At 42.7% G+C, this 26,434-nt stretch overlaps 1 protein-coding gene across 6 annotated transcripts in view; it reads right to left on the bottom strand.

Moving 5' to 3' along the window:
• The window catches only part of CLSTN1 (calsyntenin 1), a 74,455-nt gene that overhangs the window by 32,624 nt on the left and 15,397 nt on the right, over window positions 1-26,434 (bottom strand). For all 6 annotated transcript variants that reach the window (XM_055582378.1, XM_055582380.1, XM_055582379.1 and 3 more), the window contains exon 2: window positions 5,353-5,475. In XM_055582378.1, the coding sequence (XP_055438353.1) occupies window positions 5,353-5,475 (123 nt within the window). The remainder of the gene's footprint in view (window positions 1-5,352; window positions 5,476-26,434) is intronic.

The raw sequence follows: 26,434 nt of genomic DNA, 5'->3' as shown, positions 1-26,434 counted from the left end.
TGCAAAAAGTTCAGGTTGGATCTCTGCATCAGGAAGATCCTCTGGAGGAGGAAATGGCAACCCACTTGAGTATTCTTACCTGGGAATCCCACGGACAGAGGAGCCTGGTGGGCTACAGTCTATGGGATCACAAAGAGTCGGATAGGACTATGCATGCACGCAGAGTGTTCAGCTCCCAATATAGGCCACTCACTGGGGTCAAAGGTGTCACCATAAAAACAGCAACAATGTGGCTGATAAAATGGCCCCAGTCTGTAACTGCCCATTAAGTACATACAACCCACACCACATGTTTTATCCCTACCTCTACTCGGGCTTTTAGCAGATTAAAGAAAAGGGGCTGAACTGAATGGTTTGGTTTTCATTTTCTAAAATGCTTGACCAATACCAAGACTTTATTTACCTAGTCTTACCCCAAGAAAACAATGTGGGCCAAACCCTGTGCATTTCACATGATCATCTGATGAGTGACAAATTACAACACACTTCGGTGACCAGGCTTCCCACATTTCACAGGTGTTTATTTAGGAGCTTAGACAAGTCATCTCCAGTGGCTACCCACACACAGGCCCTATTATGGGATTAAGACCGTGGACCAGAATGTTTACCGTGTCGTAAAGTCAGTGTGGTGAGAGCCGACCTGGTGAAGCTAAGAATCACACTGGGGTCAGGCTGCCTGGTTCAAAGACTGAGCTGTCATTTGTGGGCTGAGTGATCTCAGGCAAACTCATTCGGTCCTTCTACCAGAATTTATGGATCACTGACTAGTCCCAGGGACTTCTCTGGTGGTCCAGTGATTAAGACTCTGCGCTTCCACTGCAGGAGGCACAGGTTCTATCCCTGGTCAGGGAACTGAGATCCCGCATGCTGTGAAGCATGACCAAAAATTAAAAATTAAACAAATCAAAACAAAAACCCAAACACCAACTAGTCCCGGGGGCTTGTTAAGGGACCGGGGATTAAATGGAGAACCTGGCAGTCATGCTGCTGACAGATGTGCTCTGAGCCTCTGTTTCCTCATCTGGAAAATGGGGGCATGACAGTCTCTACCACTGAGACTGCTGGAAGGAATCAAAGGAACCACGTAGAGCCGGAGAACACCCCACGCCACACGGAAGAGAGCTCAGTCAATGTCAGCGGTGGCTGCTGCCACCACCACCGTGATGCTAAAGTAAACTCAACGTCACCACCAACTGCAACCAAAGCTCAAAATAAGGCTCCAGACCCGTCCTCTGCCTTACCCAAAAAACATTTAAGAAACTCAGTGAGAAAATGGAATACTACTAAGACTACTAGAGGAAGATGGAAAACAGTTCTCATGTAATGTTATATGAAAAAAAATTTTTTTAAAGATTCCTAACAGCAGCAGTGAACACTGAAAATAGCACTTACTACATACCAGGCATTGTTTTAAGCTCTTCATATTTATAAATAAATGAGCTAATATTCTCCAAACCCTATAAGGTATATGATATTATCTTCATGTTACAAATGATGAGAATGAGGCTCAGAGATGTTAAGTAATTTGCCCAGAGCCACACAGCCAATGAGCCTCACAGCCAGGACTGAAGCACTAGGCTCCAGGATTTGTGTTCCTTATGTACCTGTCTGCTACAGCCGGGTGGGGGCAGTGCTCTGTGTAGCAGCTGGATGGGAGTTGGATGGGTACCATGGTAACAGAAGAGGGAGGGAGACAGGAGGTCCCTTCCCAGGATTGTGCAGCTACTCACTTCGGTAGGAAGAGGACTATGCTTCAGGAAGAGTAGATGAGCACCAGTTCCACCCCTGGGTGCATAATTGAGAGCACTGAACATCCACACAGAGACTTGTACACAGATGTTCACAGAATCACTACTCACAGTGGCCACAAAGTACAAACGATTCTGATGCCCATTACCGATGGATGAATAAACAAAACGTGGTCCATCCATATACTGAAATATTATTTGGCAATAAGAAGGAACGAGGGACATGCCACAACGTGGTGAACCTCCAGATCATCATGCTAAGTGAAAGGCGCGAGTCACAAAAAGCCGCGTGTTGTTCTTGTGTGAAATATCCAGAATACAGGCAAATCCAAAGACACACAGTAGACTAGTGGCTGCCAAGGGGAGTGACTGCTAACAGAGGCAAGGGTTTCTTTTTGGGGTGATGAAATGTTGTAGGGCTTCCCTGGTGGCTCAGATGGTAAAGCGTCTGCCTGCAATGCGGGAGACCTGGGTTCGATTCCTGGGTCGGGAAGATCCCCTGGAGAAGGAAATGGCAATCCACTCCAGCACTCTTGCCTGGAAAGTCCCATGGACGGAGGAGCCTGATAGGCTACAGTCCATGGGGTCACAAAGAGTCGGACACGACTGAGCGACTTCACTTTCACTTTCAACATTGTAGAATTAGACAGTGGCTGATGGTAGAACAATCTTATGAATACACTAAAAACCAGTGAACTGTATACATTATGGTATATGAACTGTATTTTTTTTAAAAAGACTATAAGACCAACTGTGCTTCCCTCTGAAAATCTCCAGAAGGAAAATATTTATTTTTTCTGTCCACTATGGCAAATGCAATCAAGTTACCACTATACTAGGCTCTATGCTGCTTCTCCATATAGTTGTTTAAAATCCCAATATATAACTTTGGCACATTAATAAAAAATACCTGAGAATCTCTAAAAACATAAAACTTTGTAAATACTATTTCATTCAAGACTATACATCAAGGATTTTTTTTTTTTGCAATACTCATTTATATTTTAGCCAGAAACAATTACACAAACACTAACAACTTATATCAGGGGCCACACAGCATGTAATATCTAAAAAGTTAGATAAATCTTACATTTAATAATTTCACAATTAAAATGGTGTTTTTATTTCCCCAGTAGTAAACCCATATATCAAAACCAAAAAATAATAAAGAAAAATGAAACTATCTTCAATTGTGAAGGTAATAAATATTTTTGAAAAGAGAATTTACCATAAGAATCTATTTTGTACCCACCAAAAAATAATGTATCTGAACTTAAAACAAAATTCACATTTTATTCAGGATGAAATAAACTATATCCCCTGGAGAAAGGAAAGGCTACCCACTCCAGTATTCTGGCCTGGAGAATTCCATGGACTGTATAGTCCATGGGGTCACAAAGAGTCGGACACAACTGAGGGACTTTCATTTTCAAACTATACAAAATTGATTTTCTTCACCAAACTAAAAGCAATATTTTCTGTATTATTCCTACATACACCACAAAACACTTATTTTTGTAGGTTTTCTAGGTGTTGCTTAATACATTAAGTTTTAATAAATGACACAATAAAATTAAATTCAACAAGAAAAAAGTGACACGTAAAATGACTTCAAAGTTAGTACTCAATGTACATTTCATTTCCTACTTCCCATCCTCTGTAACTTTCTGTGCTGCCTAACACAGCATCACAGTTAAGAGCCATCCTGCCTGACTTGGAATCTGGCCTCTGACACATCTAAGCCGTGTGACCCAGAGCTGGTAAGTTAGCAGCTCTGTGCTTCAGCTTCCTCTCTTTAAAAAGGGGTGACAAGAAGTATACTTACCTCAAAAGGCTGTTGAGAATTAAACACAAATGCATATTTGTCCAGTACTTACAGCAGTGCCCAGGACACTGAATGCTTTATAAGGGGTTATGAATCATGAGTGATATAACGGGACAGAGCTCCACCAACAACAGGACTGGGTACAGCTGAGAATTTGTAAAGAGAGGCCTGGGGGAGTAGATGCCAGAACTCCTGACTGCAATTGCTACTCAAAATCAATTAGATGTCAGGGAGACGCAAGTACCCTCAGGAACATAAGCTAGATGACCCTAGTAAGGTTACTGACAAGGCCCCGAAATGTCACACCCGCAAGGAGGAACTGTATATAATAAACAAAGGTGTTGCATGCAAAGTGTGTGTAAATATATCTATGCAAATACTCAAAAATTTAGTGATGCCCAGAGGAAACCATAGGCAATGCTAAAAATGATTTTAAATCAGGGGAGGGGGGAACAACCAAAAAAAAAATCACCTTGGCTACCAAACAGAGACTGTGTGTGTCTTCCTAGCACAGAGCACTTCCTCTACCGTGCATCTAATTGGATTTCTCTCTAAAAACCAATAAATGAGTAAAACTAATCAAGAAGGTCTGTCTCTACCACTGACTCAATAGCACAAGCTGCTTCTCAGGTTACTCCCCTGGAAATGGGATGTGGCACTTGAACAGAAAGAAGAGAAATTCAGTCTTTAAATAGCTCTTCAGAGACATCCTTGCATTCATGTCTCCCATTTACCATAGTAAATTCAATGTATGGAATGATCTATATGAGCTAATTGAATTTTTCTCATTTGTTTTGAGGCAAACAGAACAAACACATTTTGTTCTGGAAAAACATCAGACAAAAACCACTCTTTAAAAATTAACTTCACAACGTCTCTTTTGACTCTGAGGCAAAGAAAGGGAGAAGCAGCCTGTTCCTCTGCCTATTCGTGACCCCGGCCTTGACGTAAAGCACGAACAGTTCTGATCTGCAAAGTGCTATTGGAAGCCACTGAGACAGCAGATCTTCAGAGCAACCCTTGTCTGTCCCAGTGAACACTGAGCTTACAATCTTATAAAGTAACTCATGCTAAAGATTTACTGAAAGTAACATCTAAGCCAAATGAAATCACTTATAAAAGACTGCTCAATATTCTCAACTAAGTCTCTTCAGGTAACTGAAACCTAGGTAGTACAAGGAAAATCATGAGCTGTAATCACTTATATCAGGGGCCCCCAACTTCTGGAATCTGAAGCCTGATGATCTGAGGTGGAGCTGATGTAATAAGTGTTCTATAAATCTAATGCGCTTGAATCATCCCCAAACCATCCCTTACCTCCTGCTACAGTCCATGGAAAAACTGTCTTCCATGGAACCTGGTCCCTGGTGCAAAAGGCTTAGGGACCACTGCTCCAGATCCTCACTGCTCAGAGACCAGGAGCACCAGGAAATAGGTTAGAAAGGCAAGGTTGCAGGTGCCCCCAGAACCACTGTATCCAAGCCTGCATTTTAAGCACGATCCCGTGCTCTGCACAGACACAAAAGCTTGAGATGCACTGGTCTGGATGCTTTCTTGCTGGTTACATCAAGACAAGGAACACAGTGATGCAATTAAATGTTTTGCCTTTCAAAAAGTACAGGCTTTGCAAGGGCAGTCAGGTACCCCTGTGGTACGTGGGGGCCACACACAACCCTTAGCTATCAAGACATTCTCAGAAAGGCTCAGAAACAACCCAAATGGGACACGTGAAATGCTTCCCAGACTCACGACAGGGAGTAAACAAAGACAGGTTGGTACCTGCAAAGCGCAAAGGAGCATCTTTGTCCAGGGCAATGAGTGGGGGGTCGAGGAGCACAGTGCTGTCGCTCTCCGTAACTAAGCCATGATATGTGGGCTCCAGCCACGGCTTGTGCTTGTTGACTGTATTTAAAAAGAGAAGGAGGAGAAAGGACATAGGCCAGGTTAGAACTGTTATTTTCAACACCACCGCTTTTGAAAACATACATCCATATCATTAACAATAAAACCCTCATGAGTCTGAAAGGCCACGCTGCTATTTTTTGTGGCCAAGTCTGGTAACAAGACCCAAGTGGGATGAACTCCTAAAGAAATGCAGAAATTATCTGAGGCCAACCCCCAAAGCAACCAAAAATAAGACATGAACTGCTCTAGAAACTGAAAGAAAGAAAAAAGATTGATGGTTACATGGACAGTTTCACAGACTAACTCATACCACCTCTGTTTTCAGCCGATCCTAGAAGAGTTACAAATAAAAATATGTTATCTCTTGGATTAAAAGATACAAACTAAACAACAAGGCCCTACTGTATAGCACAGGGAACTGTACTCAAAATCTTGCAATAAACCATGGGTTTGTTGTTCATTTGCTAAGTCATGCAAGCCCACAAACTATAGCCCACCAAGCTTCCCTGTCCTTCACTATCTCCTGGAATTTGCTCAAATTCCTGTCCACTGAGTCAGTGATGGAAAAGAATATGAAAAAGAATATACAGATATGATCAAGATATAAAGATAAAGAATAAAGATAATGTGCATGTGTGTATGAGAGAGAGAGAGAGAATATATATATAAGACCCCATAGACTGCAGCCCACCAGGATCCTCTGTCCATGGAATTCTTCAGACAAGAATACTGGGATGGGTAGCCATTCCCTCCTCCAAGGGGATCTTCCCGACCTAGGGATTAAACTCTGGTCTCCCAAACTGCGTGCGTGCTAAGTCGGGCAGATTCTTTACCATCTGAGCCACCAGGGAAGCCCACATTTAAGAGTATATTCTTAAATATATACATATATTTTTAAAGACAGAATCACTTTGCTGTATACCAGAAACACATTATAAATCAACTATACCTCCAAAAAAACAACTTTTTTTTAAAGAGATACAAACCGTTACATATAAAAATATGTAACAAAGGTAGACTGTATAGCACAGAGAAATACAGCCATTATTCGAAAATAAACAGAAAGCAATCTATAAATACACTGAATCACTCTACCTTACACCTGAAACTAACATAATATTGTAAATCAACTATACTTCAATTTTTAAAATGTTATTTATGATAATAACAGTATTATTTATTTAAAATTAGCATTACAAAAAGAAATGTAAAACAAATGGGTGAAACAAGATTTATGAATATAAAATTACAAATATAATGCATTAAAAGAAAATGATACGCAAAATTCCTAAAAAATCTGACTGAAAACAGTGATCAGGAAAAACCTGCTTTAAAAAATAATAATAATCTGCTCTGGGATCAGGACAGCCTGGACCCAAACTCCAGCACCCCTCTATAATGTGCTGTGTGACCTGGAACATGAAACTGATTTCCTGATCTCAATTTCTTTTTTTAAATATTTACTTTTGGTTGCCCTGGGTCTTCATTGCTCCACGTGGACTTTCTCTAGTTATGGCACTTGAACTTACTGCAGTGGCTTCTCTTGTTGCAGAGAACAGGCTCTAGGCACAAGGGCTTCAGTACTTGCAGCACAGGGGCTCAGTAGTTGTGGCACACGAGTTTAGTTGCTCCAAGGCATGTGGAATCTTCCTAGACCAAGGATCAAACCCATGTCCCCTGCATTGGTAGGTGGACTCTCATCCACTGCACCACCAGGGAAGTCCTCAATTTCCTCTTTTGTGAAGCCTGGACCCCCATCCCCAACAAACCACAGGGCTGGGGTGGACAACTGGAGAAGTGATGTTTTTCCTTCTCAATTGGGTACTAGCACTGCTCCTTTCCGCACAATTGCACTCATCTCACACTCCAGTAAAGTAATGCTCAAAATTCTCCAAGCCAGGCTTCAGCAATATGTGAACCGTGAACTTCCTCATGTTCAAGCTGGTTTTAGAAAAGGCAGAGGAACCAGAGATCAAATTGCCAACATCCGCTGGATCATGGAAAAAGCAAGAGAGTTCCAGAAAAACATCTATTTCTGCTTTATTGACTATGCCAAAGCCTTTGACTGTGTGGATCACAATAAACTGTGGACAATTCTGAAAGAGATGGGAATACCAGACCACCTGACCTGCCTCTTGAGAAACCTATATGCAGGTCAGGAAGCAACAGTTAGAACTGGACATGGAACAACAGGCTGGTTCCAAACAGGATAAGGAGTACGTCAAGACTGTATATTGTCACCCTGCTTATTTAACTTATATGCAGAGTACATCATGAGAAATGCTGGACTGGAAGAAACACAAGTTGGAATTAAGATTGTCGGGAGAAATATCAATAACCTCAGATATGCAGATGACACCACCCTTATGGCAGAAAGTGAAGAGGAACTAAAAAGCCTCTTGATGAAAGTGCAAGTGGAGAGTGAAAAAGTTGGCTTAAAGCTCAACATTCAGAAAACAAAGATCATGGCATCCGGTCCCATCACTTCATGGGAAACAGATGGGGAAACAGTGGAAACAGTGTCAGACTTTATTTTTCTGGGCTCCAAAATCACTGCAGATGGTGACTGCAGCCATGAAATTAAAAGATGCTTACTCCTTGGAAGGAAAGTTATGACCAACCTAGATAGCATATTAAGAAGCAGAGACATTACTTTGCCAACAAAGATCTGTCTTGTCAAGGCTATGGTTTTTCCTGTGGTCATGTATGGATGTGAGAGTTGGACTGTGAAGAAAGCTGAGCGCCGAAAAATTGATGCTTTTGAACTGTGGTGTTGGAGACGACTCCTGAGAGTCCCTTGGACTGCAAGGAGATCCAACCAGTCCATTCTGAAGATCAGCCCTGGGATTTCTTTGGAAGCAATGATGCTAAGGCTGAAACTCCAGTACTTTGGCCACCTCATGTGAAGAGTTGACTCATTGGAGAAGACTCTGATGCTGGGAGGGACTGGGGGCAGGAGTACAAGGGGACGACAGAGGATGAGATGGCTGGATGGCATCACTGACTCGATGGACATGAGTCTGGGTGAACTCCGGGAGTTGGTGATGGACAGGTAGGCCTGGCGTGCTGCGATTCATGGGGTCGCAAAGAGTCGGACACGACTGAGCGACTGAACTGAACTGAACTGCTTCTTTCGTGTTTAGGGTAAGAACATCTGCTCCGACAGCCTGCTGATCTGAGAAAATGAATTTGTGGTTTCTGTCCATTTCGTTTTTCCCCAGCTGTGGCCCCCAGAGGGTCCGTGCTGAGACTTTCCTCTGGTTGAGGCCACCAAGCCCCTCCCTGGGTTCCTCTCTCCACCAGCCTATTTTGAGCTCCTCTCACAGTTGTAACCTTTCCATTTTCCTATTTTCACCTTCTGAGTATTCACATTATAACCTCAGGATATAGATTAACCATGGAATGACTCATGAAGCTGATCTGATTAAACGGAATGTTGTTGTTGTTCAGCCACTAAGTCATGTCTGACTCTTTGCCACCCCGTGGACTGCAGCCCACCAGGCTTCCCTGTTCTTCACTATCTCAAATTCATGTCCATTGTGTCAGTGATGGGGAAACAATGGAAACAGTGAGAGACTTTATTTTTTGGGGGGCTCCAAAATCACTGCAGATGGTGACTGCAGCCACGAAATTAAAAGATGCTTGCTCCTGGAAGAAAAGCTATGATCAACCTAGACGGTATATTAAAAAGCAGAGACATTAATTACTTTGCCAACAAAGGTCCGTCTAGTCAAAGCTATGGTTTTTCCAGTAGTCATGTATGGATGTGAGAGTTGGGACTACAAAGAAAGCTAAGTGTTGAAGAATTTATGCTTTTGAACCATGGTGTTGGAGAAGACTCTTGAGAGTCCCTTGGACTGCAAGGATATCAAATCAGTCAATCCTAAAAGAAATTAGTTCTGAATATTCATTGGAAGAACTGATGCTGAAGCTGAAACTCCAATACTTGGGCAACTTCATGCAAAGAGCTGACTCATTGGAAAAGGCCCTGATGCTGGGAAAGACTGAAGGCAGGAAGAGAAGGGGATGACAGAGAATGAGATGGTTGGATAGCATCACTGACTCAATGGAAATGAGTTTGAGCAAGCTCTGGGAGGTAGTGATGGATACTGAAGCCTGGAGTGCTGCAGTATATGGGGTCGCAAAGAATTGGACACGACTGAGACTGAACTGAACTGAAGTCAGTGATACCATCCAACCATCTCATCCTCTGTCATCCCCTTCTCCTCCTGCCTTCAATCTTTCCCAGCATCAGGGTCTTTTCTAATGAGTCGGCTCTTCACATCAAGCGGGCCAAAGTACTGGAGCTTCAGCTTCAGCATCAGTCCTTTCAGTGAATATTCAGGGTTGATTTCCTTTAAGAGTCACTGGTTATAAAACTTTATTTCCACATAGTTGGGGCCTATTTCTTGAATGAACTACCCAGATTCTCTTTGGGCAGTCAACCAGAAGTGACTGAAACTAAATTTAAATGTTTAACTGTCTTTCATGCTGTGTGACCGTGATGTGGTCCTACTTTTCTTTGCTTTAACAATGATGGGATGAGGGGAGACGGTGAGGATCAGAAGCACCTGAGCCCCACCTGCACTAATTCCCATGTGACCTACTGAAGAAGCAGAATGCTCACATATGAAATTCCAAAGGAGCAGGCCTGTGTCTGCGAGGGGCAAGATGAGGGACCTGCTCTCTCCTTAATGACGCCTCCACCCGACATTTTATACAGGCTGCACCCAAACCAACAGCAAGTTCCCTGCCTTCACTTTCAAAGCAAACCCAGACCCACAGGGAGTTGGCTAAAGGGTATAGAGGGTTTTGGTTTTGCAAGACGAAAAGAGTTCCAGCGCTTGACTGCACAACAGTATGAATTAATGAACCCAATACCACTGACTCCAACACTTAAAAATGGTCAAGACGGGAAATTTTATGCTATGGGTATTTCACCACGTTAAAAAAAAAAATTCCACACTCACAAAATAAACCCAGATGTAGCCATTTCTTATCCCCTGTGCTGTCTACTGAGAGCTATTACAAAAGCCCAGTAATGGTCTCCTCCCCATCTCTTGCACTGACTCGTCCCACAGCGGCTGGGGTACTGCTGTGATCATGGGGGTGGCTCAGAACCTACGCTCTCAGAACCCATCTACACCAAAGATCCTGAGGACCCCGAAGAACTCTGCCTTAGGAGGGCCCGTCTATCGGTAACAACAATAACAATCAGTGCTGAAAGTTAAAACCAAAGAAAAGCGTTAGTACTGATATTTGTTATTAATTCATTTTCAAAAACAAAGCTACTGTGAATTAACATAATATGTTAATGAAAATAAATATATATTTTAAAAGAGAGTTTACTAGGAAGACTGGCAATGCTTTACATTCTGCAAATTCTTTCACAGCCCGGCTTAGCAGAAGACAGCTGGGTTCTCACCTCCACTCCTGCAGCCAACAGGAAACTCCAATGTGCATTCATGAAAAAATGAGGAAAAAGCAAGTGATGTCTTAATATAATTAAAACAGCTTTGACCTCTCGGATGCCCTCACAAGGTCTCTAGCCTCAGGCCTCTGTCGGAGCATTCGCTCCTCCAGCGCCCAAGACTGAGTGCTGGAAATAAAGAGTCCCCATAACAAAGACTGAAGACCTGGAGTGCCAAAACTAAGACTTGGGGCAGCCAAAAAAAAAAAAAAACAAAAAAAAACAAAAAAAAACACACAATAAAAGAGATTCCCCCCTCCAGTTAAGACAGAGCCCGCTGCTCTGCCCCCCAGCCCCACTTCCTCTTTCTTTCCTCTGCTACTCCTCCTGACCACAAGCAGTCAGCCTAGGACCTGGGGCAGGCTACTTGGCTTCCCTGGGCCTCAGTTTCCCCATCTTTAAAATGGGGACAGCAACAGCACCCACCTCTGAGGTTCCCATGTGATCTAACCCGTCCCAAGTAAAATGCTCAGTACGGGGTCAGGCACTCGGGAAATGCCATAAGGGGCTGAGCTGTTGTTAATTCTCCTGTAAACATACACACACAAAACCAGGGATTCCAGGAGGGTGTGACCCTTTTTCTCTACTTATTTCCAGGACTTAGGATCTCATTCCTCAGGAACTATCTAGTAAGTGAGTGAGAATATACCCATGGACGGTACAAATACAGTCAGTGCCCTGGTTTATAAATTTTCTCATAGAGAAGAAAGTTTTGGTGTGGAGAATTGAAAAAAAAAAGTGTACTGGTGTTTTAGATATTGGGAAGATGTCTATTTTTTGTTTCTGGCAGGTGGATGTTCCAGGAAAAGGAGACAAGAATTTTAGAGCCATCAAAATATTGAGGGATCTGCCTGGACAGGTATGTTCTCGTTAGATTACGAAGGGAACTGTTAATAATATGAAAGGAAACCTAGACCACAAAGACCAAAAACACGTGCCTCTGGGGAACGTCCCCTCCTCTCCTACCAGCTGCTCCTGGAACAAGAGAAGAACTTAGTAAAGAACGGCGTTCAGCTGGTTGTGGCACAATCTCCCCTTCTCCTCCAGAAACGTGCCCCAGGGGAAGGGTGGGAGGAAGGGATAGTTAGGGAGTTTGGGATGGACATGTATGCGCTATTATATTTTAAATGGATAACCAACAAGGACCTACTGTACAGCACAGGGAACTCTGCTCAACAGTATGTGGCAGCCTGGATGGGAAGGGAGTTTAGGAGGGGAATGGATACATGCATATGTATGGCTGACTGGCTTGGCTGTTCACCTGATACTATCACAACATTGTTAATCAGCTGTACTGCGATATAAAATAAAAGTTAAAGGAAAAAACAAGACGTAACCCCCAGGACAGTGGTGAATTAGGTGGCTTGGTGCTCTGCATGGGTCCCACAGTTGGCTGTACGCTTTGAGAGGACAGGGTTCCAGAAAGCACAGAAAACAGCCTCACTTTGCAACCAGGTTGAATGCTTCCCCTAACTGCTGAAACTCCTCATCCTCTCCAGGTCTTGTTAAACCGTCCTACAAGATAGGCTGGAACACTGGCTGGAGTTACAGATCTAAGACAGATAAACAGGCCATTTTAAAGAAAGCACTCCAAAAATCTCTGCTGTCTGTCACTAATCTCTCATTTGAAAACACAGAAGGCTAGGCACTTCCCTGGTGGTCCAGTGGCTAAGACTCCATGCTCCCAATGTAGGGGACCTGGGTTTGATCCCTGGTCAGGGAACTAGATCTCACATGCTGCAACTAAGACCCAGCTCAACCAAATAAATAAATACTAAAAGGAAAAAAAACTCAGAGGCTATTAGTTCAATTCACCATTGATAATGTACTACTAAAAGCAATATTCAATTCCAATTTGTTTTCACATTTAAGATTTTATTAATAAAGTTACAAGCACAGTAAACAAGACTAAAGAACACTATTCCAATATGTGAGTCAGTAAAACTCCTGAGACTTAAACTAAGTGGATTTGCTTGGTAAGAAAGTAAAAAATACCAAGCCAAGCAAACTACAGAAAATCTGTGATGAATTTCTGGCTACCCTAAGTGGAAAGGCCTGCAGCTGAAAATGGCTAATGGTTCAAGGGGAATAATAATTGAACAGCTATAGTCCCAGCTCTTTTATTTTTCCCCACTATTCTAATTTTATAGCTCAAATTTCTAAATTGCTACTTAAGCTGGCAGTAGAATGAAGAGATTTGGCCAGGTCCACTGACTGAGCTTTTAAATATTTAATAAATGATATTTTTAATATTTCATCACATTCAAGTGCATTATAAAATATTGATGGAAACAAGTGATTGATGTTTCTGTCATCATCCAAAAAAAGATCACAAATAAAGACATTAGACTACTGGCCATAAGTCCAGGAGTGGGTCACCATATTCAGAGTCTTTACCCAAGTCATTTCATTGCATTCTAGATCATTTAAAAAAGCCAGCTAAAGTTTGAATGGCACAGCATTAACCAAAATCACAGAATAGCAAGGCTAGTGCCCAAACCTCTGCATGTGTGCTCAGCTGCTTCAGTCATGTCCCACACTTTGCAACCCCATGGCCTGTAGCCCGCCAGGCTCCTCCGTCCATGGGATTCTCCAGGCAAGAATACTGGGTTGGGTTGCCATACCCTCCTCCAAGGGATCTTCCCGACCCAGGGATCGAACCTGCATCTCCTGTGGCTCCTGCACTGCAGGCAAGTTCTTTACCACTAAGCTACCTGGGAAACCTGATCAAACCTCTAAGTGTAGGGTGTTTCTGGGGTAGATACCTATCGTTTTAGGACATGGCAAGTTTTTATGGTTGTGATAGATTTTAATCATTAGAAACTGCCACTAATTGAAAAATTAAAATGAAAAGAATACAGCAGTCAACTCCAAGGTTAACCTGAAATATAAAACTTATGTCTCCCTAGCACTGGGTTGGCCAAAAATTCGTTCGGATTTTCCATACCCAATATATCCCAACTCTCTGGACTAAAAAGAATGGCCCCTTATCCAGGTCACACAAGTTACAGACCCAGGCAAGGTGGTTTCAAAGCCTTCGTGCAGTGGCCTTGACATCAACCCAGCACCACAAACAATTGCCTTCTGACTTCTTTGGTTACAAAGGGAAATCTACTGTTTTTCAGAAATCACTGTTTGAGGTGTGACCCGCCTCACTCCAGAACACCTAGCTTGGTCATATAAGGAAGATACTGACATCATAACATATAATGACAGGTGACTTAGTTTTAAGAGTCTGTAGGCATCTCCCGTAAATCCTAGATGAGGTTACATGTTTTGTTCACAGATTAAATGTTTAACCTCAATTCATCAAAAAAATCTGCAATTAATGAACACTGCCACTAGGTGGCAACATGGCTCAGTGGTAAAGAATCCACCTGCCAAGACAGGAGACTCAGGAGAGGCGGGTTTGATCCTGGGTCAGGACGATCCCCTGGAGTAGAAAATGGCAACCCAGTCTAGTATTCTTGCCTGGAAAATTCCACGGACAGAGGAGCCTGGTGGGCTACAGTCCATGGGGTCGCAAAGAGTTGGACACGATTAAGCGGCTGGGCACAGGACAGGCTTTGATTAAAAAATCCAGCTCTTACCAAGGATTAGGAATGTAATCTGAGTTAGCAGGCCCTTTGTTAAAGATGGGGGCTTCCCTCGCAGTTCAGTTGGTAAATAACTGGCCTGCAATGCAGAAGACCCAAGTTTGTTCCCCGAGTGGAGAAGATCCCCCGGAGAAGGAAATGGCAACTCACTCCAGTATTCTTGCCTGGAGTTGTTAAAGATGATACACACAGATAGGTGTCATAAATGATAAGAGTATAAAATATCCACCTGATTTTTTTTCTCAAAAATATTGAAAATATTAAATATCCTGAAATATTCATAGTCCCCTAATTAAAATATACTGCCTCAGTCATAAACTCTTATTTAAATTAAACCATCCCTGATTCTTCAAAGCAGCTTAACATCAAAGGTCCCCGTGGCTTCCCATCATCACTGACTGGGAGTTAACTCTAAGACATCTTCCTTGAACACCTACTATGCATGCTCACACTGCAAGGAGTTGGGCTCTCAGGAAATCGAGTTACAAGCTTGGGAGCACACAAACATGTCAACATTCTACATTCTAGATGGTGTGGCTCCAGAGAAGGGGTTATGCGTTGTACCAGGAACTTCCATCAGTCAGCAGGAGCCAAGATGACCGAGGGGCCACCATCACCAACATGGCAATGCCCCCTGCAAGAGGAAGGACAGGGCTCTGGAGCTGAACCTTCCACCCAGAAGGGACACAAGCAGCTCCTAACTCATGGCCAGAACCAGCCACACAGCCCCTTGAAAGCTCCCGGGGGTAGGGAGGTGCCATTCTACCCTGTGTCTGGTGAGAGAGCTGGGAATACCTGAGGTCAACTCTAGGAAGTTGAGTATTCCCACTTGAAGTACCAGGGGAGACCCTCTTCCCCAGGAATAGCCCTAACAAGAGAACAGGTTTCTCAGGAGTAAGAGTATTTTATCAGAATAAAGATACATATAAAGTTTCCTTTAAGAACTCAAAGCAAAGTTGCTGTATGATCCAGCAACCTCACTCCCTCAGCATGTATCTGACAAAACTATAATTTGAAAAGATACATGCACCCCAATGTCCAATAGAAGCACTAACAGCCAAGACATGGAAGCAACCTAAATGTCCATGGCTATGTAAATGGATAAAGATGTGTTACATATACACAATGGAATATTACTCAGCCATAAAAGGCAAGAAATAATGCCATTTGCAGCAACGTGGATGAACCTAGAGATTATCGTATTAAGTGAAGTAAATCAGACAAAGACAAATATCATATGACATCGCTTATGTGTAGAATCTAAAAGACTTATACAAATGAATGTTATTTATAAAACAGTAACAGACTCACAGACATAGAAAACAAACTCATGGTTGCCAAAGGGGAAAGTGTTAGTCATTCAGTCACGTCCAACTCTTTGCAACCCCATGAACTGTAGCCCATCAGGCTTCTCTGTCCATGGAATTCTCCAGGCAAGAATACTAGAGTGGGTAGCCGTTCCCTTCTCCAGGGGATTTTCCCGATCCAGGGATTGAACCCAGGTCTCCTACATTACAGGCACATACTTAACCATCTGAGCCATCAGGGAAGTCAAAGGGGAAGGGGAGGTTAAATCAGGAGCTTGGGGATTAACAGGTACATACTATATATAAAATAAACAACGACAACCTACCATATAGCACAGGGTACTATATTCAATATCTTGTAATAACCTACAATAGAATCTGAAAATAAATGTGTGTGTGTAACCGAATCACTTTGTTTTGCACCTAAAACACAAAATCGTATGTTAACTATACTTCAATTAAAACAGTTTTAAAAACATATATAAGGTAGAAAGATAGAAAAACATACGGCTCATTCTAGGACTAGCAACACAGTCATGAACATGTGGCTCTGATTGTGTAAGGAGAGGCTGGGCTTCGATTTAGGGGCAGATTGTTTAATTATTCTGTACCTATTTCTGCATCCTAACAGTGAGCATTCCTCTTCTGCTTCACCCCTGAGTTCTCTCAATTTTTTAAACAGTTGTTTGGTCACTTAGTTGTGTCTGACTCTTTGGCAACCACATGGACTATAGCCTGCAAGGCTTCTTTGACCATGGGATTTCCCAGGCAACCAGTAGAGTGGGTTGCCATTTCCTTCTCTAGGGAATCTTCCCAACCCAGGGGTCAAACCTGGGTCTCCTGCATTGCAGGTGGATTCTTTACCACTGAGCCACCAGGGAAGCCCCCTTTAGACAGTAAGAAGCTGGGACTTTGGGATCAGACAGAACTTAGTGAGTTCTGTTTCTTACTCACTGTGTAACTAGGGGCAGATTGTTGGAACTATTCTGTATCTGGTTCTGCATTCTAAGTAAGGAATGAGATCACCTTTCACAACCTGTGTTGAGGATTACAAGTGAGGTAAGTGAAGGGTCCACTCTACATCTGACACATGGATATCCAACAAATACTTGTTGATAAATTAATCGTAAGCAAAGGGTATACTTTAGAAGTAACAGTGAGTACAAAAGGACCAGAGCTTATGAGGCTCAGGAGGTGTTCCCATGACAACCTTCCTGTCACCATCTCCCTGAACACGATCTGCAGTGAAAGGGAATCCCTGCAGCCCAGACTCAGGTGTAATTTCATCCCCCTCTACTCAGCAAAAGGAGAGAGAGGAATATTATACAGAGTGAAACTGTTAGGTGTGAAACAACAGTGAAAAAACAACTGACTTTTTACCAGAAGAGGAAACTTTTTAATCAACCAAAGTAACAGTGAATGGAATTTATAAACAACAGCTCTCCTTTCCAGCTGAGGTTATTCCTGGTAACAGTTCTGGCTAATCCAACATGGGTTTCCTCTGACTTTGTAAAATACGTTTTTAAATTACTCTTTTTAATTTTTTTCTAAAACTGAACATGTTCAAAGAATCACTAGACACACTGTGTAGGCAGGTCTAAGGGCCTCTTCATCACAATTCCCAAATAAATTTAATGTTAAATAAAGTGTCTGAAAAATCTGTATGTGTTAGATATTATTTAGGTGAGGGTTTTCAACCTCAGCACGGCTGTTATTCTGAACAAGATATTTCCAGGTGTGGCTCATCCCGTGCATCGCAGGATGTTCAGCAGCATCCCTGGCCTCCACCCACTAGATGCTGGCAGCGCCTCTGCAGCCGTGACAACCCCAAGCGTCGCTAGCCTCTGCCAAGACTCCTCTGGGGCAAACGTCGTCCCCAGCTGCCACAGAGCCACTCACACCTACCACCTTAAGGAAAGCCAAGGTTTTCCACGTTAAAATCATTTAAGGGATCCAAAAATAGTCAACTTTACAAACTATGTGTACGCCATCAATGGTGAAGTTCATTTCTAAACTTAAATCACCTTTCAGTGTAAAATAAATCCTTGAGCAAACAAGCAATTAATCTTTTTTAATGGTACAGTGGAACACTGCTTGTGTTTATTCCCATTTCAAGTTCACCTACTGTGAGCATGCAGCCCTGCATGTGAGGTGGTGCCATCTTGTAAGAGGAGAGGATGGTGACCTGCCTGCGGCACCTGTCATTCCGTGTGTCGGGGATCGGGATGTGTGTCGCGAGGTGAGACCAGAGAGTAAGCAAGAGTTGAAGGGGAGGAGCATGGATGCCCTTCTCCCAAGTTCAAAATGCCGAGGGGGAAGCAATAGAGACGGAAGCAAGGGAGAGAGATGGTGAGGGAAGACTAACAGCCGCAGGATGAGGGGATAGGAAGGGGCAGGAATGCAACTGGGGAAACCAGTTAAAGACACTGGCAGCAGGAACAAGACGAGAAACAATAAGGGGCTGACCCAAGACTGGTTTGGCGTCTGCGTTTCCACAGCACATGGTAGATGGGACAGCTGTTCCCCTCCTGGACTGAGAGTTAATGAGGGACGACGGCTGGGGAGAATACAGGGAAAGGGGCTTCTCTCTCAGATTCTCTTCCTTCTTTCCATGGTCCATCCATCCATCAACCCATCTGTCCATCTCTCCACAGTCCATCCATCATCAACCTATCCACTGTCCAACATCCATCCACACTCCATCCATTCACACTCCATCCATCCACAGTCCATCTATCCATCATCCATCATCAATCCATCATCCATTTCCACTGCCCATCCACTCATCATTCATCCACCCATACATGCATACATCATCCACCCATCCATGGGCCATCCATTCATCTTTACTGAGCCACAGGTAGTCTTCTAAGTGCTATGGAAACAGTGGTGAAGAGAACACCTCCTGCCCCTGAAGAGCTTGTGTTATGGTTGATTAAAATATTTTAAGCACATTCTGCAAAGGAATTCTTAGGGAACAAAATCACACTTTCTACTATTCCAACTTTTCCAAGCAAGGGGCCCTTCTAATTATCCCTTCAAATTTCAAACAAGGTTTTCAATTGTTATAAAATATGCATTTACCATCTCAACCAGTTTTAACTGCACCACTCAATGGCATTAAGTACATTCAAACCCAGGACACTTTTCAGCCTGCACAATTGAAATTCTGTCCCCATTAAACAGATTCTCCATTCCTTCATGCCAGCCCCCAGCAACTATCAGTTTACCTTCTGCCTCTTATGACTACTCTAGGCACCTCAGAAAAGCAGATACCTGTATTTTATGATTGATTTGCTTTCATTAACATAATGTCCTCAAGGTTCACTGATGTTACAGCATGTGTCAGAACTCCCTCCCTTTTCAAGACTGAATAGTATTCCACTGTATATACTGCCTATGTGCTCATACGCTAAGTCACGTCCGACTCTTTGTAACCCCATAAGACTGAAGCCGGCCAGGCTCCTCTGTCCATGGGATTCTGCAGGCAAGAATACTGGAGTGGGCTGCCACTTCTTCCTCCAGGGGATCTTCCCAACTCAGGGATCGAACCCACGTCTCTTGCGTTTCTTGCAATGGCAGGCAATTCTTTACTCCTGAAACACCTGGGAAGCCCATGTGTATACTGCTCTGTTTATCCATTCTTCCATCAACGGACACTTGGGTTGCTGCTATCTTTCAGCTACTATGAAGAATGCTGTCGTGAACATGTACACATACCTTCTCAAGACCCTGCTTTCAATTCTTTAGGCTACATACTGTGAAGTGGATCATAGAGTAATTCTACTTTTAATTTTCTGAGGAAGTGACATACTGTTTTCCACAGCAGCTGCACCATTTTACGTCCCCACCAACAGTGCACAGGGTTCCAATTTCTCCACATCCTCACCGACACTTGTTACTTTCTGGTTTTTGACAGTAGCCACTGCGATGGGTGAGACCAAACAAGTTCTCCATCAGGTGATTTAATCTTTTTATATAAGATATAAAAGGCAGACTAGAATAATGAGTCCCATGGTCCCACAATTCAACCACAATTACCAACACAGTGCCAATCTTGTTTGATTTATACATTCCCATTCCTACCACAAATTTCAAATATTCTGAAATGAATCCCAGACATCATATTAACTCCACCCTTCAATACTTCAACATATATCTCTAAAAGATAATGATTCTTTTGGAAACTAACCATAATGGCACTATCATCTAAAAATTCACAGTAATTAATGTCAAATATCCAGTCAGGATTCAAACTTATCTGTTTTGGTGTATCAAATAATTTGGCTTGGTACATCTCTCTGTGATGTGTCATTGTGAACTGTACTTTGATCACCCTTAACAATAATACTTTAATGGTTTCCACAACATCCCAATTTTTGTTTCACCATTGAGCATGTTTATTAAGTAGGCTTTTTGTAGATGTTCTTTATCAGGTTGAGAGAGCGCCCCTCTATTCCTAACTTGCTGGAGTTTCTATCATGAATGGGTGTGGGATTCTATCAAATGCTATTGCTGCATTAACTGATACGACCATGTGATTTTATGAATTTTCTTTAACCTGCTAATATGATGGTTACTGATTTTTTAAATGATGAAACAGCCTTGTGCATGTAGAATAAATCCCAGTTGGTCATTGTGCAAAATTCTTTTTGTATATCACTGGTTTTTGATTTGCTGCTGTTGTATTGAGGACTTTTATTTTGTATTTGTTGGTATTTATTTAGGGCTTCCCCGGTGGCTCAGATGGTAAAGAATCCATCTGCAATGTGGGAAACCAGGGTTTGATCCCTGGGTTGGGAAGATCCCCTGGAGGAGGGCATGGCAATCCACTCCAGTATTCTTGCCTGGAGAATACCCATGGACAGAGGAGCCTGGTGGGCTACAGTCCGTAGGGTCACAAAGAGTTGGACACGACTGAGCAACTAAGTACAGAGCACACACACTGAGATTGTCAAATGTGAAAACATACGACACACGGCAGGTTTTAGGGGCCTCAAATGCCCGTTGACACCAGTCCAGGTAAGAATCACTATTCCCAAACACAGTGAAATCTCTATTAGCTGGCCCTCAGAAACCTGGCATCTTCCCCTTGCACCTCAATGTAACTGGAAATTGAACTGTAAAATTACGTTTCTTATATGCATGTGGTTCTCAAATTGTACTTGTATTTCATGGTCTTCCACAGCAACATCTTACCAGTTCATGGAGACTTCCTCATTGACCCTGGGAGAGAGCCATGGAAGAAATAACAAATTAGGAAAGATACTGTTGCTGCATTTTTAAAGTATGTAAAGGTTAATGACACAGAAAGGCTGAAGGCAACAAAGGAATTAATTTGAAGCTGAAAAGATAGTCTGCTTGGAATAATGGTGAGGAGTCCAACTGATAAAGATAGAAGCCTTACACATTTATTGAGAATAACTTTAAAAATAACTTCCAAGAGGACTGCTTCCATCTTGTCCCCCTAATTAATTTTATAGAAGGGCATCTTTGTTACACTAGTCAAGAGGTTACTTAAGTAAACATTCTTAACTTCACTGTTAGCAGAAAGAGGCAAAGGAAACTGAGTGGGTGGGTGGGCAGATGGATCCACAAGCAATAGAATAAGGATTTCCTTCTTCAAACAAGTTCCAGGTCTGCTCTACAGATGAGTCTGTGACAATCTACTTGTACCATCCACAGCACAGTATAATTACTGACCCAAAGTCATCCAGGGAGTTATTTAGCATATTTCATTCACTACTATCAGGAAAATGTGGACATTTTAAAGTAGCCTCTAATAAAAAAATTTTTTTAACATTTAAACTGAGGGACTTTCCTGGTAGTCCAGTGGCTAAGACTCCGCACTCGCAATGCAGGGGGCCCAGGTTTGATTGCTGGTGAGGGAACTAGATCCCACTGGCTGCCACTAACAGTTTGCACGCTACAACTATCGATCCCAGTGCAGAAAAATAAATATTTTTTAAAAAAACAAACAAAAAAACTTTAAAATTTTTTTAAATTTTTTAAATAAAGAGGCTACCTACCCTTCAGTTATCCATCATCTCATTTTTTTAACACTCAAATTTCCACAGTAAGTTGTATTTAACTCTCCAAAGTAATAATTAGCAAGTCTAACTGTAATGCCTGTGTTCCACGGTTAGTCTCTTGAGCTCCATGGATGCTCTCTCCCGTGGTAACTGAGAACCTCTTGCGAATGTCACAAATGTGATGCGGCAGCCACTCCAGTGTGGGAGCCTCATGTCCAGCTGCAACATGGCTTCCAACAGCAAAAGCCTTTGCCCAACTCCTCCGGAAGTTCTAGGTGATAGGCAAGGAGCACGGGGCAGACAGTCTTTAAACTTCTGGGAAGTGGGGGCTGGGTCTCCCTCAGGGTTTGCACTGGGAAGGGACAAGGCAGAAGTACTCCAGGCTCACAGGATTCCTCTAGAGACCTGGTCATGAAAACTCCACAACCACCTGGCCCCTGTGCTGGGAGCCCTCCCCTCAGCTATAGCCTCCCTGGGAACGGAGGAGGCACCTGGCCCCAGTCCCACAAGACCCCACAGTGATGTACGAGGGTGGTCTGCAGGCTGACATCCCCAGGAAGCTTAGGGATCTTCTCTGACCAACACGGTGGGCACTCAGGTTAGGCTGAGGGGACCCTATGAGCTTTCCTTGTGCTCTGTTTTCTCTGGTAGTGGCTGTCTGTGCATGAATACTGAGATATCTCAGAACGCAGCCTTGGGAGGCAAAGAAGAGGTGGGAAACTGGAGGAGCTTATTAAAATTAGCATCCTACCAGAAGAGGGGAGCCCAAACCACAGAGGGCAAAGAATACACTGAATTCACATACTACAGCAGTGCTCTGTAACTGGGGTGTGGGGCAGAACCTTCTAGACCTGGTCTCCTGGACCGTGCCCTGGAGTCTGAACCAGTCAGGCTGACCAGGAGCCAGGCAGGATGGAACCAGACATTCGCCCAGAAGTTCTGCTGTGCTCCCCAACAATGAATAGACATATCAGGCGAAGTTCATGAAGAAGCATTGGCAGAGTTCTCTTTAGGGGAAACTGGGCAATTCTCACTTGTGCGCTCTTAAATGCTTTCTTGCTCTCTGTTACACACCAACACCCCCCCACCCTCACCACTATCCCCAGAAAGCCATTTTGCGAGACACCTGTCTTCAGCTTCATTCTTCTAGGATACTTGTAACTGGTACCAACTACAGCCCCTGCTTTTGTTTCAGCACAAGAGCCCTCTTTAAGCAAAAGCATTTCATGCTTGACTCTATTCCCTGAAATGAGACGTAGGGCAAGGCCATGCATTGATTTTCAGGTCACCCCACCGCCTTTCTGTACATGCAGTGCTGCCAACATACTCATCTGCCTTACCCCATCCCCACCCCATCAGAGTCTTTCCAGATTTTCGCCTTCATTTGTACCAAATCCACACTTACCTGCTCTAACTTTCCACCTTTCACAACCCTTCTAGGACTAGTCTGACAAACTAATTTGAGTTGGGTGCAAATGAAGGATAATGACCAGATACCCACAACTGCATTTTGCAACATTTATTTCAATGATTTAATGTAAAAGTAGGAATGAAGGTAAGAAACGCAGGCACCCTGCCAGGTGGCTGAAGAAAATATTTTTGGAACAGAGCCCTTGAAAGCCTCTCAGTTCATATCTTACGTGCATGGAAATTATTCAGAGTACATGTATTTTTATGCAGTTTCGTACAGAATTAGACAGACAGAATGACAGGAACAAATCTACTGCCAAACCACTCTTGGAGCGTTTCAAGTCATTGATATGTACACATCCATTTCTCAGTTTACTCTTACAATGCAAGTCAATCAGGAATCTAGTTATGCAAAAAAGCACCTGCCATGAATTCCTTAAATTTCGTATTCTGCAATGTTATCAGGAAATACAGGCTGGGTTTGCCCTTTTCTTTCTTTTTTATCATCATCACACTTGTCTTGAATTAAAACAGGGCAGGGCACTGTCCTGAATCATAACGTAATAGTCCAGTGGTAGTTTCCAAGTTCTGCATGCTTTTTTAGTCTCCTGACCTTCATATACAATGGAAAACTTTATCATATATAGTTCAGAAAAGGCCACAGAGTGTTCAAGACTTCGTGACATTCACTATCAATGCAATGTTCTTAACAGCTATTACACAAAGTTCTGTCGTAACTTGACTGGAATTGTCTAATAAACCTGAGATAGCTGATTGGGGAGGATAAATGTTTTTACATAAAAGTTTTACATTATTTAAAATATAGGGACTTCCCTGGCAGTCCAGTGGTTAAGACTCAAGGCTTCCACTGCAGAGGGCACAAGTTCAATCCCTGGTCAAAAAACTAAGATCCCACATACCATGCAACATGGCCGAAAAAATAAAATAAACGTAAAGGTTTTGTGATCAACACAAAATATGAAACAGCTCAATCTTATTTTGCCAATGAGTCTCTTAAGAAGCACATTTATGTTAAGAAAAGCAGACTCAACATAATGATGAGAGAAAGCCCAAGACTGGGGAAGACATGAAGGAACAAACAAGGATGTAGTTTCCCCTAAGTTATTCTAGGTGTTTCAAACCCCAAGGCATTGAAAACAGACTTGCAGCGAAAATAAGAGGTTGTGGACATATGCTATAGCCAATCTTTAAGGAATCTGTGAAGAATATGGTATCTGGTTCAAGACCTGGAAGAAAATGAACATTTTAAGCTATATTTCAGTAAGTCTGCACTGACCCTGGGCAAAATTCTAGATTGGTTTCTGTGCCTTTAGAGAAGAAAAGAAAATCACAAATAGCTGGTGACATTATTCACAAGAACAGGTATTAAATAAACATTTTCTCTTTTGAGAGTTATTAGGAAAGTCACAAGAAAGCTGGAAAAATAACATCAGTTTCAAGTTATGAAGTGCCTTGATAAAAATTTTACTTAACCATGAGGCATGTGAAGCTCTAAAAATAGTATATTAAACCTTGAAAAGTATTTAACGAGACCATTCCTCATTTCCTCATGACTGAGAACAAGATGGCAAGGTGGAAACTGGATAGAAATAAAAGTGGGTGGACTTACAGTGACCATTCCAAAAGGTCACTGAAGAAATGCACCCCAGAAAACTGGACCAGACTCTGGTAACCCTTCGAAGGCTCATTCTCAGTTAGTTCTCTTCATCCTCCGTATCAAAGTCAAGAATCACACAAAGCTAGAATGGACACTCAGAAACATGGAGTCAGGATTCAAAATTACCTGACAGTGTGGAGAGGCAGATCACGTGCAGCAAGAAGAAATACAATGGAGACGAACGTGAACACCAGCACCGGTGCACAGCATCTGGTCACAGTTCAGGACCAATGTGGAGGTTCCTGGGACTGGGGTTAATAAAGTAGGTATGAAGGGACAGCCAAGAAGCTTAGACAAGGGGTAGTGGCCACATGCTACTCCAACTCCACTCCTGTTGTGTGGAATTCTATTAAACCTTCTGCCCCATCTGAAAGGTGGTGTCAACACCAGGGAGCACCCAAAGAGAAAGTAACCAGGCAGGCTGGCAGAAACAAGCTGGTACATAAAAAGCCGGTGTGGGGATGGAAGGAAAGAAGAAGGGATGGTAACTTCCTTTGTGGGTGGGGATGCAGAATGGTTCAGCCACTGGTTTGGCAGTTCCTCAATAAATTAAACATAGGATTACTGTATGACCTAATAATCCCTCTCCTAGGTATATACCCCAAAGAATTTAAAACTCAAATAAACACTCAAACAATTACCCATATGTGAATATTCATGGCAACACTATTCACGACAGCTGACAGCTGCAAACAACCCAAAATGTCCATCAACAGATGAATGGATAAATAAACTGTGCTATATACACATGGTGGAATATTACTTGGCCAAAAAAAGGAATGAAGTACTGATATATGCTGCAATGGGAACAAATGTCAAAAACATTAAGAAGTCATACATAAAAGGTCTCATACTGTATGACTCCACTTACAAGAAATATTCAGAATAATTAAATCCACAGAAAGCACAGAAGCGGCTGCTAGGGCCTTGGGGGAGAGGGGGAGGGAGTCACTGCTTAAAGGGTATGCGGTTTCCTTTTGGGTAGTGAAATGTTTTGGAACTACGCAGAGGTGGTGGCTGAACACCACCGTGAATATACTAAATGCCACTGAACTACACACTTTACAACATTATGTTGAGCAACTTCCTTGGCAGTCCAGTGGCTAAGACTCTGAGCTCCTAATGCAGGGGGCTTGGGTTCGATCCCTGGACAAGGAACTATTAATAGATCCCACGAGCCACAACTAAGACCTGGCACAGCCAAATAAGTAATTTTTAAAATTTAAAAAAATTTTTTTAATTTTATAAAAACTACAGAGAAGTAAAAGGATGAGTGGTTGGTTGCTAGGAGTTCGGGGGGCAGGAGGAATGAACAGATGAGCACACAGATGGGAGGACAATGAAAGTACTCTGTACGATACCACAGTGGTAGAGACCTGTCAGTATACATCTGTCAAAACCACGGAACACACATGTGTGAACCTGAAACTCTGGACCTGGTGAGGATGTATCAAAGTTCTTCA

This window comes from Bubalus kerabau, chromosome 5, assembly GCF_029407905.1.
Source record: "Bubalus kerabau isolate K-KA32 ecotype Philippines breed swamp buffalo chromosome 5, PCC_UOA_SB_1v2, whole genome shotgun sequence".
In the NCBI taxonomy this organism is placed as follows: domain Eukaryota; kingdom Metazoa; phylum Chordata; class Mammalia; order Artiodactyla; family Bovidae; genus Bubalus; species Bubalus kerabau.
Note: the sequence above shows the minus strand (reverse complement) of the source record. Positions and strands in the feature narration are given on the sequence as shown.